Here is a 17902-nt window from a genome sequence, read left to right as displayed (position 1 = left end):
CATATCCAGCCAAACTAAGCTTCATAAGCAAAGGAGAAATAAAATCCTTTCTAGACAAGCAAATGCTAAGGGATTTCATCACCACCAGGCCTGCTTTGCAAGAACTCCCGAAGGAAGTACTAAATATGGAAAGGAAAAACTGGTACCAGCCACTGCAAAAACACACTGAAATATAAAGACCAATGACACTATGAAGAAACTGCATCAACTAGTGTGCAAAATAACCAGCTAGCATTATGATGACAGGATCAAATTCACACATAACAATATTAACCTTAAATGTAAATGGGCTAAATGCCCCAGTTAAAAGACACAGGCTGGCAAATTGGATAGAGTCAAGCACCTTTGGTGTGCTGTATTCAGGAAACACATCTCACGTAAAAAGACACACATAGGCTCAAAATAAAGGGATGGAGGAAAAAAAAAAAAAACAACAAAAAAAACAAAGCAGGAGTTTCAATCCTAGTCTCTGATAAAACAGACTTTAAACAAAAATCAAAAAAGACAAAGAAGGGCATTTAAAGGGATCGATGCAACAAGAAGAGCTATTTTAAATATATACACACCCATTGCAGGAGCACCCAGATTCATAAAACAAGTTCTTAGAGATCTACAAAGAGACTTAGACTCCCTCACAATAATAGTGGGAGACTTTAACACCCCACTGTTAATATCAGACAGATCAACAAAACAGAAAATTAACAAGGATATTCAGGAGATGAACCCAGTTCTGAATCAAGTGGACCTAATAGACATCTATAGAACTCTCTACCCCAAATCAACAGAATATACGTTCTTCCCAGTGCCATGTGGCCCTTATTCTAAAGTCGACCACATAATTGGAAGTAAAACACTTCTTAGCAAATGCAAAATAACTAAAATCCTAACAAACAGTACCTCGGACCACAGTGCAATAAAATTAGAACTCAGGATTAAGAAATTCACTCAAAACCACACAACTACATGGAAATTGAACAACCTGCTCCTGAATGATTCCTGGGTAAATAACAAAATTCTGGCAGAAATCAAGTAGCTCTTGAAACTTTTGAGAACAAAGAGACCATGTACCAGAATATCTGGGACACAGCCAAAGCAGTGTTAAGAGGGAAATTTATAGCATTAAATGCCCACATCAGAAAGCTGGAAAGATCTCAAATCGACACCCTAACATCACAATTAAAAGAACTAGGGAAGCAAGAGCAAACAAATCCAAAACAGAAGACAAAAAAATAACTAAGATCAGAGTAGAACTGAAGCAGATACAGACAAAACAAAAACAAAAACAAAAACAAAAACAAACCCTCCAAAAAAATCAGTGAAGCCAGGAGCTGATTTTTTGAAAAAATTAACAAAATAGACCACTAGCCAGACTAATAAGAAAGAAAAAAGAATCAAATAGATACAATAAAAAAAGATAAAGGGGATATCACCACTGATCCTACAGAAATACAAACTACCATCAGCATATACTACAAACACCTCTATGGGAATAAACTAGAAAATCTAGAAGAAATGGATAAATTCCTGGACACACGTGCCCTCCCAAGACTAAACCAGGAAGAAGTCGAATTGCTGAATAGACCAATAACAAGTTCTGAAACTGAGGCAGTAATAGCCTACCAACCAACCAAAAAATGCCCAGGACTAGACGGATTCACAACCAAATTCCACCAGAGGGACAAAGAGGAGCTGGTACCATTCTTTCTAAAATTATTCCAAACAATTGAAAAGACAGGACTCCTCCCTAACTCATTTTATGAGGCCAGCATCATCCTGATACCAAAACCTGGCAGAGACACAACAAAAAAAGTAAACTTCAGGCCAATATCCCTGATGAACATGGATGCAAAAATCCTCAATAAAATACTGGCAAATGGAATCCAGCAGCACATCAAAAAGCTTATCCCTCACGATCAAGTTGGCTTCAATCCTGGGATGCAAGGCTGGTTCAACGTAACGCAAATCAATAAATGTAACCCATCACATAAACAGAACCAATGACAAAAACCACATGATTATCTCAATGGGTGCAGAAAAGGCCTTCGATAAAATTCAACATCCCTTCATGTTAAAAAACTCTTAATAATCTATGTATTGATGGAACATATCTAAAAATAATAAAAGCTCTTTATGACAAACCCATAACCAATATCATACTGAATGGGCAAAAGCTGGAAGCATTCCCTTTGAAAACTGGCACAAGATAAGGATGCCCTCTCTCACCACTCCTATTCAACACAATATTCTGGCCAAGGCAATCAGGCAAGAGAAAGAAATAAAGGGCATTCAAATAGGAAGAGAGAAAGTCAAATTGTAAATTGTCTCTGTTTGCAGAAGACATGATTCCATATTTAGAAAATCCCATCGTCTCAGCCCCAAAACTTAAGCTAATAAGCAACTTCAGCAGTCTCAGGATACAAAATCAATGTGCAAAAATCACAAGCATTCCTTTACACCAACAATGGACGAACAGAGAGTCAAATCATGAATGAACTCCCATTCACAATTGCTACAAAGACAACAGCATACCTAGGAATACAGCTTACAAGGGACATGAAGGACATCTTCAAGGAGAACTACAAACCACTGCTCAAGGAAATAAGAGAGGACACAAACAAATGTAAAAACATTCCATCCTCATGGATAGGAAGAATCAATATCGTGAAAATGGCCATACTGCTAAAGTAATTTATAGATTCAATGCTATTCCCATCAAACTACCATTGACATTCTTCACAAAATTAGAAAAAACTACTTTAAATTTCATATGGAACCAAAAAAGACTACTTTAAATTTCATATGGAACCAAAAAAGACCAAAAAGAACAAAGCTGGAGGCATCACACTACCTGACTTCAAACTATACTACAAGGTTACAGTAATCAAAACAGCATGGTATGGGTAAAAAACAGACATATAAACCAATGGAACAGAACAGAGACCTCAGAAACACCACATACCTACAACCATCTGATCTTTGACAAACCAGACAAAAACAAGCAATGGGGAAAGGATTCCCTATTTAATAAACGGTGCTGGGAAAACTGGCTAGCCATATGCAGAAAACTGAAACTGGACACCTTCCTTACACCTTATACAAAAATTAACTCAAGATGGATTAAAGACTTAAATGTAAAACCCAAAACCATAAAAACCCTAGAAGAAAACCTAAGCAATACCATTCAGGACATAGGCATGGGCAAAGACTTCATGACAAAAACACCAAAAGCAATTGCAACAAAAGCCAAAATTGACAAATGGGATCTAATTAAACTAAAGAGTTTCTGTACAGCAAAAGAAACTAGCATCAGAGTGAACAGGCAACCTACAGAATGGGAGAAAAATTTTGCAATCTACCCATCTGACAAAGGTCTAATATCTGAATCTACAAGGAACTTAAATTTACAAAAACAAAACAAAACAAAAAACCATCAAAAAGTAATCCCAGCACTTTGGGAGGCTGAGGCAGGAGGATCACCTAAGGTCAGGAGTTTTGAGAACAGCCTGGCCAACATGACAAATCCTGTGTCTACTAAAAATACAAAAATTATCTGGGTGTGGTGGCACGTGCCCATAATCCCAGCTACTTAGGAGGCTGAGGCAGGAGAATCGCCTGAACCCAGGAGGTGGAGGCTGCAGTGAGCTGAGAGTGTGCCATGGCACTCCAGCCTGGGCAACAAGAGCGAAACTCCATCTCAGGAAAAAAAAAAAAAAAAAAGTGGGCAAAGGATATGAACAGACAATTCTCAAAAGAAGACATTTATGTGGCCAACAAACATGGAAAAAAAACTCATCATCACTGATCCTTAGAGAAATGCAAATCAAAACCACAAGGAGATACCATCTCATGCCAGTCAGAATGGTGATTATTAAAACTCAAGGAAACAACAGATGCTGGCGAGGCTGTGAAGTAGGAATGCTTTTTCACTGCTGGTGGGAGTGTAAATTAGTTCAACCATTGTGCAGGATAGTGTGGTGATTCCTTAGAGATCTAGAACCAAAAAGAGCATTTGACCAAACAATCCCATTACTTGGTATATACCCATTGGAATATAATCATTCTATTATAAAGACACGTGCACACGTATGTTTATTGCAGCACTATTTACAATAGCAAAGACATGGAATCAAACCGTGCCCATCAATGAAAATGAATAAAGAAAATGTGGTACATACACACCATGGAATATTAAGCAGCCATAAAAGAGAATGAGATCATGTCCTTTGCGGGGACATGGATGAAGCTGGAAGCCATCAACCTCAGCAAACTAACGCAGGAACAAAAAACCAAACACATGTTCTCACTCAAAAGTGGGAGCTGAACAATGAGAACACATGGACACAGGGAGGGGAACACACACTGGGGCCTGTTGGAGGGTGGGGGTCAAGGGGAGGGAGAGCATTAGGACAAATACCTAATGCATGTGGGGCTTAAAATCTAGATGAAGAGTTGATGGGTGCAGTAAACTACCATGACACATGCATACTTATGTAACAAACCTGCACGTTCTGCACATGTATCCCAGAACTTAAAGTAAAATATTAAAAAAAAAAGTTCTGGGGTAAAATTCACATTTTCCTTCTCTGTATTTTCTTTTAAGCTCAGGTGACTGGACAATGTCTTAGTTTGCAGGACAGGATGGCCTCTGAGCCTATCTTGACATAACTTAGTGTATGAGAGACTAACATTTGGCCTGGTTTTCTGTGGTCTTTTTCTAAAAGTTCAAGCTGGAAGACAAACTGTTCCATTAGAAGCTCATGTTTCATCTGCATAATAAATATATCAGATTAGAAGACAGCATCATAGTAGTAAGTTCCGAACACATTTATGAAACCTTTTCATTACTTTTTAATTTCCAAAGTTTCATTTAAGCTCTCAGATTTGACAAAAACGTTTTACTAAACATATCTTAAAATTTTTTTATTTTATGTGGATAACCTTCAAGACCTAAAGAAATACCGTAGTGTGAAAATATGAGGATGTTAGCTACACAGAAGGAAACATGTACTTAACTTTTTTATTCTCTAGAAAACATTTAGGTCTTGGGCTAGTTTCCTACTGAGAATCATAAATTCAAAGGTACATTAATATATCATTACCCTTTAAAAACAATTTATTCCCAGGTTTGATGATAAAATAGTTGCAAAATACCACAAGAAACCTGTTTTAGAAATTAAAACTTGGAAGCTAAAAAGTTTAACATTTTTTTCCCAGTGAATTGAGAGAAAAAGGCATCCAACAAATTAACTTCAGCTGGGCTTTCCATTTTGATTACATTTGTAAACCCAAAACAGAAGCACAGCCTCAGTAAATGCACCTTCTGTGTACCCCTAATCTATACAAAACATGGGGTCTGGCTCAGAGTTGGGGGGTCTGCCCATGGGGCAGTCTTGTGATCCAAAGTCCCGGTGCCACGTGAGGGTCCTCCAGGAATCAATGGATTTTCTCCTTAGCTTTGCTTTTCTTTAGGCAAGTAAAGCCAGGACTCCTCTAATGATTGGAAAACATCTTTTATGAGTTCCTAGTTCAGCAAGACAGGAGCTATTAGACATCCAGGGATATGTTTTTATCCATCATTTGTGCTGTTTGGCAACATTGCCTCAGTGCTGAGAAACTGGGTCAGTAAAAGTTATTACGAGTGATAGTAGCCTTAATTAATGATCATAGTTGTGTTCTAGCAGTTAAAAGGAATAAAGTCAGAAACTAAGTTGTCTGTCTGTGTTTTAGAGAACTGGCATTTTATAACTCAAATCCAGTGGAATTCCATTAACTTTTTTTGGGAAGGGGTGTCTCTGAACTTGAGCCTACTCATAGTACCAGAAGCAACAAATTTTGAGAGATGATGTCAGATTTAATAACGTAGAACAAGCATATTATTTCACCACCTTTGAACCATCAGTGACAGATTTACTAGAGTCCACCAGTGTATATTTTTTAAGCTGAATCACATGTATTTTTGTCTGTGCACAAATGTCTAAGTATAAGATCAAGTGTTTAAAACCCCAGAGTTGGTGGATTAAATGGGAAACACACGTGTACTTTGAGCATGAGATTTCAAACCCAGGTCATGGCTCACAAACTTCTGTCACAAGTGTACCTTGGGAGGAAATGAATGTAGATGGAGAAGAGGGGTAACATCTTTGCCTTCTGTTATTTTCCCACTTATTTTAATAGAAATGTGCCTAAAGGCAAGCGACTGGAAAATAGTGGCCAAAGGACATTAGAGAAACCAAACTGGCCTCTAGGTGGTGCTTGGAAGCAGCGTAGGGAAGGCTGGCACCCTTCAGGGTGAAAAGGGTATTAGCTGAAGTCCAGTAACTTGCAGGCTCCAGGGTAACGTCTGCATCCCACTGTGACCTGCTCTGCAGTCTCCACAGGTGATTACTAGGCCAGTTGAAATACATTTCTCTTTTCACCTCTTCCTGTATCTGTGAAATTGTTATTATGGTTATAGCTCATGTCGATAAATCATTGCCGTTTAACGTCAACAAACACTCACTCAAAGGGCTTTTGTCAAGCAGGTCATTCTGCCACAAAGCTGTACTTAGGCACACCTGCCTGCTTCTCTCTGTTTCCTATTTGCCCAGCACTGTCTTGTCCAGATGGAGTAGGACGGACCTGCAGGACCTACGATTCTGTTTGCTTGCATGGGGGATGTTTCCCAAGGGAATGTTTTCTCTTTTTTTTTTTTGGCAAAGTTTTTAAAAGGTATTATAGCTGCTACATTTGAGATCAAATATGAGTCTGTAACTCCTGTTAACAACATTTGCCATCAATAAGAACAGAGACACCTCCCCGTGTAAATCATAATAAAATGTGGGTAGATGTGTAAATCCACACAAATCTATTGCTATTCGCATGCTGACTGAAAAGGGAATCTTCAGCATAAAAATGTAAGAATCTGTAACTCCAGGCAGATTTTAACATATACTTTTTTTTTTTATTAAATATGTAAAAAGATCAATGCAAGTCAAGTTATTCACATATTCAGAGACAAAAAACTATTCTACCATGCGACAATAGGTGGGTAATGTAAAATGAATGTGATACATCTGAATAAGACTTTTTCATCTATTATGTCATTACTTATCTATATTTATAATTAACAATACATATGTTTACATTCCTTTCAGTTTACATTTAATATATAACAAAAGCTTTATGGTGTACTATTTAGTAAAAGTAATCTGAATGCATATTAAACCTTAACGGAATGATGGAAATACTCACCAGGGAAGGGAAGAGTTCTTGGTTCCCTTCTGGAATTTACTTCTCTCAGGTCAACAGGTGTTTTTCTTTTTTTTTTTTTTCCTGCTTTTCTGCTTAGAACAAACATGGACTTTCTCTTTGCCCCCTGCTTCGATCACTTCCTATCTGACAGCAGCAGTGGAAGTGCTATAACCAGCCGACAGTGGGCATGAGAGGGGACTAAGGATGAAACTGGGCTTCCTGAGAGGGAGAAGTGGAGCACGCACCCAGGGACACTTCCCGCCCAGCCTGATGACATGTGACCAGGGGCCGCCAAGGAAAGCGTGTCCTGAACGCCGAGATGAGAGAATGATGGGGTCCCACCATCCATGGGAAATGAGTGGGGGTCTGCGCAGAGGCTGGAGGTGCAGCCTAAGAAGACCGACTCAAATTCAGCTGTTAAAGATTCCCCAAAGCATCTGAGACATCATCTGGGATGCAGCACGGCAGAAGACGTTTAAGATGGGGCCAGAAAGAAGACTGTATAGCTCTTCTGTAAATAAACGAATGGTCTGCCCCAAGCCTTCGGGAAGGAGAATGGACTATAGTGACTGGGGAAAGCTCTCTTTGCAGGCTAAGAGATCTGGCCAGCATGTTGATAACTGAGAAGGCTGGGGAGCTGGAGGACAATGGAGTGGTTCCTGCAAGAGTCACCAGGGAGGCTTATGCAAGCTATACAGCAGTAAGGGGTTGCTGGAGAAAGCAGGATCCTGACTCCCTGCTACCCATTCATGCGCATCCACATGACAGGGGTTTGGTCATGATCCACCGAGCACTGGGTATGACTGAGATGTCCAGAGCAGATGAAGAATGGCCTAGGAACCACTGCAGTATCAGCTGCATAGAGTTATTGTGACCTTTTACAAGAGCTATTTTTTTTTTTTAAAGAGATCAGTGAGTACAACAGGCTCAGAAGGGCAACACGCTGTTAAGCATGATGCTGTGTATAGCACATGCCACTACTACTTGTGACCAGGTGTGGGAGGACGTCACTGCCGAGAGCCAGGCTGTCCAGCCTTAGAGAAATAAGCTGCCGCTATAATGCAGAGTGAGCAGGAGAGAGAAGAAAGGGAAACCAAACACCACAGAACATCTGTCCAAGTCTGCACAGTGTGTTGTAATAATCTCAAAAATACAAGCCATCTTTTCCAGATAACTCAATAAATATCACTTTGCTGTAAAAGATTTATTTTGGAGAGACTTCTTTTGGTGAAAAGCTTCAATGCTAGAATTTAGAATTCATATTTCATCAATTAATAAAGAAATTTCAAAGCTTCAGGATACATAATTCAGAAATTTATTTTAAGCTTTTCAGTTAAGCGGAAAGTGGGGTGGGCACATTTGTTTCTTGTTTTTGTTGCACCTGCTAAGTCAAATAACAAGTGAAAGTAAACCTAAAGTTAGAAACCAAGGTGAAATGAATGATCCAGGAAGGGATACCATCTGTCAAAGGAAAAAATAAAAATAAAGAAATAAAAGAGGCAAAGACTTGGAAAGAGACTAAGAAAATGTGCAAATATTAGTTAAAAAAATAAGGAATGCTTTTAATTCATTAATGTTTCCTCTATTTATGAATTGCCATGGTTTAGCTAAGGTCAATGACAAGAAGGGCCCTTGTGTTAAAGAGGGAAAATTCTTTATTCTAGAAGATACTGGAGTCTTAGATTTTTCTGTGCTGTTATTCCAGTGTCTACTCCAGACTGGAGAACCATGATTCTCCCTTGCAATTATGCTATTAATAAGGTCTTCACTTCTAGCCTTACAGCACGTGTGTGGCATGGTGCAGGGCCTTGGAGCTCAGGGCTGCACACCTGAAGTTACCCTTTAGTGGGGATCCCCTAGAGTGAATGACAGTTTTGTGGCTGAAACCTACACAAAGAGGAAGAGGAATGAGGCAGGAAGACCTGTACCTAACCAGACCCTCTTTGGACTGCAGAAATCTGATGGCAACATCTCGGGGAGAGTGGCTGCCCACCAAAGAGGACCCTGAGAAACAAAACAGCATAACCTGGGAAATGGGCTACATGGGGGGCAAAGGACATGGTGACAGGGCAAAGTTGAGATGGTGTTTTCCTTGAGTGAATGTCTTTCAAAACTAACAACATACTGTGTAGTTGTCTAACATGCTGATGGAGGAACACTGCTGGGCCCTGAAATCCTAGCTTTGAATCCATTTTTTCCCTTTAGTATTGTGAGTAGAGGGAGAAACTGACCTTATGTTTTCCCCCATGACACAAGTCACCGTCATTATGGCTTTCATATCAAGTATCTGTTTCCCTTTGTTCCAATCATTTGACCAAATTTATGTTCAGAGGTTAGACTTGCAAACATCAAAGCACCACAAATGTGAGTGACATCTAGTGACACTGGGTTGAAAAATGCCAATATAAATACCATATATCAAATTACCATTGTTTCACACCAGGATAAAAAGAGGGGTGGTGGCAGTGGTGTTGGGGTGGGAAAGAGTTGTTCTGGAAAGAAATGAAGAAAAGAGCAGAACCAATCTCAAGCAGCCAAGTGGTGAAGTTGGATGTATGTGACCCTATGATCTCTCGGGTAGGCGGCCAGAGGGCCGTCCGCTAATACACCTTGGCAAAGAAAATGGGAACCAAGCGCAGTGGCTGGCATATGCAACAGTGCGTTGATGGTAATGGCAGATTGGGAACAACTGGTTTCTGTTGAGCTTGGGGCCACACATGTTCCAATTCTCCAGAAGAAATGTTCCCACGCACAATGGAAGTGTCAAGAGCAGCTGGGGCGGGTCAGTACTCTTCCTGCTGTGGGGGCTGCTGTTCGTGGGCTTGCTCCTCTGCTTCCGGCTCTTCTGTGTGGCCCTCCTGTGGGCAAGGGAGAAGTGTCAGCTGAGATAATTGACTGGGAATGGGGCCCTGCAGCGTCCCAGCCCACTGCCACTGCCAGCATGGCGTCTCAAGGCTGTGGAGGGCACCAGGCTTAGTCAGACACAACTCGCCATGCAAATGTCTCCCAGCTTCTGGTGGCCAATACACGTGCAGGGACGCCTTAGCTTCTCCATGCGATCAAAAAACAGATCATTCTAGAAAGCAGAGTCATCAGGCTTTAGGCACCCAACTATTTTGTTTCCGAAGGAAATCTTCATGGAATACATGGCATACTTTCCTAACCTTTGTAAAAGAGTAAACCAAACAGTGACCCTAGAGCATCATGACAACCATGAGTTAAGCTGCTGTAATATAAAAGCAGCACCCCTGGCCTCTGTGGTATGTTGGGGGTGGGGTGTCGCTCCTCACTAATGGATAGGGATGTGGGCTTCTGCTCCATTTCCTAGTCCCTCCCTCGCTGTCATTCTTCTTGCTCCGTAGTGTCTGCCTGAAGGAGACCCTTTGTTGTGTTACTAACCTGATGTAGGCTTAGACACTAGAGTAGCAGTGTTAGAGGCTCCCAGGCTAAGGAAAGGACAGCAGGCACATTTCATGGGTTGCCCCAGGCAAGGAGGCCCCCCCCAACGAGGGAGCTCAGGAGCTTTAGCTCAAGGACTTTGGGACGTCTACTAAGACTGCTTGGGGCCCTTTTGACTTAACTGAGAATCAGATAGGTGAGTTGCTCTTCCCACTGTTTAGAAATAAACAGCCCTATTTATTCCTTTGCCTAACCCGGTAAAGCACGTCATGAACACCAACTCCAGGGAGCGCTGGCCTCAGTCAGCCATATCTGTGCATTCATTCATTTTCTGAACTCACACAAAATATTTGCTGTTTTTCACCCAAGCTGACGGAGCATGGCTAATCAGAGGAGTTCCCTGCTCCCTCAGTAAGGGCACACAGCTTCTGTGACGCAGTTTGGAGCATGTGCTGGGACATACAGAAGTGCACATGCCTCCCACACCTGGCATGCTGACTCCTGAGCACTGAACTGCCCAAGCCCTTCCCTGTCTGTCGGGCCCCTCTTCCCTGGAGCTTAGGACAAACCCATCTTTAGCCAATTCAAATACGGCATGATCATCTCTCCAGATCAGCGCTTCTCTCTTCTCCTGCAGCATTTCTTTTCTTCCTCTGCTATGACACTGATTTGGAATCTTGTCTTGACCCTTTTGACCCCATCCACTGGATGCTGAGGTTACTGAAGTCAGGGATAGGATTCTTGGTGCCACATCTTTCGTATGTAAGACTCAATCCATGTTGTGTTGAGAGGAACAAATCGCAGTGGATTCAAGAATGAATGACTGAGACTATCAGACTATCAGCCAAGGTCATAAGCCACTTATTTTCTGAGAGCCAGTAAGTAGAATGTTAAGGTTACAACATGGACTCAAGTTCACATCCCAGCTCTGTTATTTACAGGCTGTGTGGGTTTGGGCCTAGAACTTAACTGCTCTGGGCCCAGTTTCCTCATCTGTAAAGTTGGGGATAAGAGTATCCATGTAGGAGCATTTTCAATGCATTTCATTAATCAATGAATCAAAGGACTCCTCGAATCCAATAGAGGAGTTAATGAGTTAAAATAGGTAAAGTGCCTAGAAGAGTGTTTGGCACATGGTAAACAGAAATGTGAGCTGTGGTTATTATTTCTTACTGGGAAAACTCTGGAATATATTCTAGAAGTGCAAGTAATTTTTTAAAAAAGTAACCGTTTCTGTGACAACCAACAGTAGACAGTGACATTGTGTTGAAAACTTGGGATAAAATCTGGCATTGTCTCTTACTGTGCCGACAGGCCCCTTACTCAGCAAATGTGAGCTCTCCCTACCCCATGGCCACCCTGTGTTCACCACCTAGAACTGCCTCCACCTCTGCAATGTTAGGCCCAACCTCTTGCTCTCTCTGATCACATCATGTGTCTTCCTGACCCTTGCACTCCTGAATTCTTTAATTGCAGGTGCTCTCTGACCTCGGGGAGATCTCAGAGCCCTGATCCCCACTTTACTCCCCTTCTGCCGGATCGACCCCAGACCGCTAGGCATCACAGCAGCTGTGCTCTTGGCGCTTCCTCTGCACAGTGCTTTGCCCTCTGCCTGGCACATGTGAGGCTGGTCCTCTCAGCTCAGAGTCAGTGCCTCACCGACAGCGTGGCCGTACACGCTCAGGGGAGCAGGAGAGAACTTCTTCCTGGACCAGCGCAGGACAAGAGACAGTGACTGGCCTTCCTAAGCCAGCGCTCTCCTCTCATCCAGGGGAGAAGAATGAAACTAACATTCACAGGAGTTTGACAGGAATGGTGGGCTGGGAACTCCCAGCTGTCTGTCCTGCCACATACTCCTCTAAATTACGAGAAAGTCACTCCTCCCTGAAGCCTCTCTCGCTGCCTGCACCCCCGAGTTAATGGCTTCCCTCCCCAAGCTTCCTATCCTCGGTTTCTGCTTCGGTGGGAGGGCGCACCACAGTCCTGCGTGTTCCTGCTGGGTGGCTGGTTACACATCTGTCTCTCCAGCCAGGCTCTGAGCCCCCCGCGGTGAGGTATGCTGTTTTATTCGGCATCCTAACTCTTGAGCGTGAGTGTGGTGTCTTCCATATTGTATTGCTCAAACTTCAGTTGGTCTCAAGTATGCTTTTCTTTATATAATTGTTTCTGTGCATGTTAGACTGCTGAAAAGATTTCAGAAATGAGGATCTGTTTTACATTTTGCAGAAATTCTCGTTTGCTCACGTCACAACCAAGAGTTTATTGTGGGCTAATGGAGTTAAAGTTGAAAGACCTAGATTCAAGTAATCATTGAGCCTGTAACAAACTAGAGGGCCAGGAAGCCACTAGGCTAGGCCTCCTTTCCAAACACATCTAACAAGACGGCAGTTTTGCTGGCCTTGTCTATGGCTCTGAGGCTTCCAGATGCCCAGGGCAGCTGCTCCTCATGCAAACCCCGCTTAAGTCTCAGTCACAGGACCCCTCTGTGATGTCATGCCTCTGCAGGAACTGTGGACCCCAGACAGCTCTCACTGGGAAATACCAGCAAAGCTCCCAATTTATCAATGGATTGCTCATGCTTGGCATGCAAGTTAAGGCAGTCTGAGAGTCTGGCAGAACACATCTGTAATTCTGAGGTGTTACAAATCACAGCTGAGCGCTCACAGCCCACACAATGCTACTGCAGGCTCACGGGAAAAAACAATCTTTTTCTATGCCTCATACAAGAATGAAGAACTTAAACCCATGTCTAAGTAGGAGGCCAGGCAAAACCTATACCAAATATGAGACTAATGGACCAGAGCATCACTTAATAATTCTACTATGTGCACATCGATCTATTCACATCTTTCCGTTTAGCTGTGAGTGACTGTAAGAAGACTATCATTCTTTAGTTTCCTTATAATCATTAGATAGAGAGGCAAACTGGAAGACAGTATTGAAGAAGGCTCTTGGCCACTGTGGGAGGAAAATGGGGGCAAAGGAGAGAGGAAGGCCCATCAGGAAGCTCCAACGGCTCCTGGCTTCCTAGCTGTGGGAGGCAGCACCCTGCAGCCGTCTCCTGCCACCATGCCAGCTGTGGCTGCCGGGCTGTCTTCTCTGCTTTGCTCATGCAGTTTCTCCCTACCTTAGCTCTATAGCTGTTGATGTTCCCAGTCGCCCTGTAACATCCAACACAAATGCCAACTTTGCTGTGAAGTCTCTGTGTGGTCCTCCAGGCAGCTTTTATCTGCTCCCCACGCAAGTTTATTTATGTCTCCATGATCACATTTGTCATCATCTGACACATATTCCAGTTAGTCATGTCCCTGTCTGTCACCCTTACTGGGACTGGGAGCTCCTCTGAGGTGGGGTTGGGTCTTTTCTATAGCCAACACTTAGCCCAGTGACAAGAGGACCTCCAGTGACAGAAGCATAGCCTGTCCCCGCAGGAAACAAGTCACTGTTCATAAGCTGGTGCCCTTCAGCTGACAGAATCCACAGGGAGCAGGTAGCCAATGCCTCAGCCCAGACTCTTGTGGCTCCAAGCTAAGTATCAGGGGAAAACATAATGAGAATAAGTATCTGCTCTGGAAACTTCCATTAGGTTTCTACAACTGGGAATTGAACCACCTCTGTTATTTTCTACTCAAAACTCCCACCTGGATTTTCACATCTTCCACACATCATATTCTGGGATGGCTTAAATATAAGAATCAGAGGCCAATCATCACCAAATAAAAGTGTTAAGTAATCACTCAGGGGAAGAGATCTCCCCAGCAAATCCTCCTACCTCAAATGTCAAAGCAAAGCATGTCCATCTATGTTCAGCTGAACAGCACGTGCTACAACCTGGCCTTCTATCTGTAGGAGGGCTCTGGGAAAGGCAGACAACCAGGCATCTGTGCCATCTCAGTTCTGTACACACAGCTGTACCAACAGCATCATGAACAAAGTGCTGGCACTTCCTCCCAGATGCCATGCACATCATCCATGCACATCATCCCTGCACATGGGTGCAAATCTATCCATCACCCAAGTGTGGGGCTGGCCAGAAAACAGGACACAATGTCAGGGGAAAGCACAGTGGGGCAAAAGCAGGATTCCCAGAGATGGGGGCAGTGCTGTATGGTGGCATCATAACCACTAAGCACATTCTTTTCAAAACTGATGCTTTTACACACCATAGACATAGGGGAAGGTAGGCGAGGGTACAGCTTTAGGAAGGCACACTCCCCCAGAGTAGGACTGGCTATGTGCTTCTGCGTGGTTCCAGAGAAACCAGATTCCATATTCTCAGGGAGAAACGAAAATGCTTGGAGGCTTTAAGATATCTCAGATGATTTCTTGGACCTACGGGAGGTGGAGTGCTGGGGGGCAGAAAGGAGAGTATCTAGCTGCTCCTGAACCTCTTGGCAGAGTCAGGCATGCACAGGATATGGAAAGCACCTAGCACGGCGTCCAGGCCCACTGCAGTCTTCCTTTTCTTTCTGCATAAAAACCAAGGTTTAAAAAAATGGGTCTTGTCACATTCCAGACAAGGACACCTGGCATATTCCAGATCAAACGGCTTACTCTCTGTAGAAAACTCAGTAGAGCCTGATGTGTCTCTTTTGGAGTTTTACAGACACAAAGTTGCAATAGAAATATCCTGGAACTAGAAAAATTAAGCCAGCAACTGCATTGGAACATCTTGCTCTGGTAACCCACACATGCAATTTATGTTAAGGCTGTTTTCTCTGCCAGATTCAACTGCCTGGTTACTCTGAGTAATTCTCTTCTTGAATTTTGGGTACTCCCCAGCATATACTTACAGGGCAATGCCTCTGTCTCTTTCCCTCTCTCTTCCTTCCCTTAAATCTATTTGATGATGTCAGCGCAGTGCCAGAGATACAACAAAGTGGGTTTAAAAAAGTTACAAACTGGCTAGAAGAAAACTGAAGTTCTTCATGGATGCTGATTTAAAATCAGATGAATGCCCAGAAAAAGAGGCCACAACTAGGCTTTTGAAAGTGCAAATCAATAAAACGAGATAAGGGGAGTTATTTAGAGAAAACCCAGGTAAAAATTTGGAAACTTTCCGTGTGTTCAACTGAAGACTGTCAAATAGACAGTCAATGTTGAGGCTTTCCCCAATTGGTACTATGTTCATTTCCTCCCTGCTCCATGGTAACCAATACTCGGCGAGGGAGGTAACATAGTCCTTATGATTTTAGCCTCTGAGTTAGATAAGTCTGGGTTCAAATCCTAGTGCTGGAGCTTATTAACCATGGGCCATTGGGTAAGTAATTTCAACTATAAAATGTAGATAAGTAACTACTCACCTCACAGGGATGTGGTTAAGATCAGAAATCTATGTAGGACATGAATACAATCCCTAGCACATACTAAATGCTCAATCGGTATTAGCCATTACTACTGTCATAATACCATTTAAAAGGTGGCTCAGACTTGGAGAAGGGAGAACATAAACTCAGGATTCAGATTTCAGGGTTCAAATGGAAATTATTCTGGAATAGAATTATTCTGGAATAACGGAATAGACTTGGGAAAATTATTCAACCTCTCTGCTGCCTTAGTTTCCCTCATCTGTACAATGGGATGACAACAATAGCTAACAATCCTAACAGGGCTCTCTAGAGAATTACAGGAGCTAATAAGCTAATACACATCAAGCCCTAGGCCCTTCTACCTCAAACCCCAACCCAGGTGCCTCAGAAGAAGAGGTGTATGCTAAACTTATTATTCAGTCTTAATGAATGGTGAGGCCTTACAGTGTTATTTCTTCTTTTTTTGGGGGGGGGGGGCGGACAGAGTCTGGCTCTGTCACCTAGGCTGGAGTGCAGTGGCGCGATCTCAGCTCACTGCAAGCTGCGCCTCCCGGGTTCATGCCATTCTCCTGCCTCAGCCTTCCGAGTAGCTGGGACTACAGGCGCCCGCTACCGTGCCTGGCTAATTTTTTGTATTTTTAGTAGAGATGGGGTTTCACCGTGGTCTCGATCTCCTGACCTCATGATCTGCCCACCTCGGCCTCCCAAAGTGCTGGGATTACAGGTGTGAGCCACCGCGCCTGGCCTAAAGTGTTATTTCTTCTTGGGATGCCTGCATTTTAGTTGCACTTACATTGCAGGAATTGCTCTCTCAATCCAGATGGTGGCAAGGTGGTGCTGGGATGTGTGTGTGTGGGGGTCGGGTGGTGACGGGTATGGCGGAACAGAAACTGAGTATGGTCATCTAGGTAGACCCCCTGGAAATCACACCCAGGAGGCAAGAGCTCTTGCCGGAGGCTGTCCACCTATCCTTAGCCGGGAATTCAGTGGACCTCTCCAACACTTCATTTGGAGCTCACTGTCAGACAGTGCTCCTGCACATGGACTCCCTCTTGGGACAAAATCTGGCATGAGGTTAGACTCAGGGTTTCCCTCGTTTGAAGTGCAGGGTTGGGAAGAAGATTCGATCCTGCATGCTGGCCTTATTCCCACTAGCAGGCATTACTGCAGACAGCAGCGCCATTCGCTCAGCCTCATGGTGCTGTGGAGACCTCAGCTGATTTAGCCTCAAACAAGCTTGTAAAGAGAATAACCATAGTCCATCTAGTGCTTACAGAGGGCAAGCACTCTGTACACACAGGACATCATATATGTGACGCTGTGGCAGCTGCAGACACACTACAAATCAGTTTCTGGTTTCTTCCATCAGATCTGAAAATACTGAACCGTATTTTATGAAGCCATCATGGAAACCAGGTGGATTCTCGGGGCTTCAAATTCTGAGCTATTGATAACCAAGAAATAATTTAAACCAAAATATTTGGAAGAAACGAAAAAAAAAAGTGGTAGAGAGCTTCCAAACCACAGATACAGTGGCCTTATAGTTTAGGAGAATTTCAGTGCTAGTATTTTGAGGCATAAATGGAGTAAACATTTGCCTGGGATTCAGCTGGAATAAGAAAGCAAACGTGCTGATGGCTTGCTATGTCCTATAGAGATATTAACACATACAATTCCACGGGAGGCCCTCAGAACATCACAGGCCTCCAGCCCAGAGACTGGGACGCTTCCACTAGCATCAGCCTGACATGAAAGAAGCTGGACACCCCAACCCCTCAACTTGGCTCAGTGGAAGGTGAAGCCACATCGGGCTCCCACCCCCGTCTCTGGCTGCTGGGCCTCTCTCTCCTGCCCCTGGCAGACCCGGGGTGCCTTGCCTCAGTCTCTGCCATGCATCCTGCCCCCTTCCTCTCCTTGCTTCTTAGATTCTTATTCCTCCCCCGTTTCTCACATCTGCTTTCATC

At 43.3% G+C, this 17902-nt stretch overlaps 1 protein-coding gene across 6 annotated transcripts in view; it reads right to left on the bottom strand.

Annotated features, from left to right (window-relative positions):
• Window positions 1-6918: 6918 nt before the first annotated feature.
• The window catches only part of MAPRE2 (microtubule associated protein RP/EB family member 2), a 169793-nt gene continuing 158809 nt past the window's right edge, over window positions 6919-17902 (bottom strand). For all 6 annotated transcript variants that reach the window (XM_025364906.1, XM_025364905.1, XM_025364903.1 and 3 more), the window contains one exon: window positions 6919-10088. In XM_025364906.1, coding sequence (XP_025220691.1) covers window positions 10014-10088 — 75 coding nt within the window. In that variant the 3' untranslated portion in view covers window positions 6919-10013. The remainder of the gene's footprint in view (window positions 10089-17902) is intronic.

The sequence above is a fragment of the Theropithecus gelada genome, chromosome 18 (assembly GCF_003255815.1).
Source record: "Theropithecus gelada isolate Dixy chromosome 18, Tgel_1.0, whole genome shotgun sequence".
Lineage (NCBI taxonomy): Eukaryota > Metazoa > Chordata > Mammalia > Primates > Cercopithecidae > Theropithecus > Theropithecus gelada.
The sequence above is the reverse complement of the archived record's forward strand: the minus strand, read 5'-3'. Positions and strand labels throughout refer to the sequence as shown.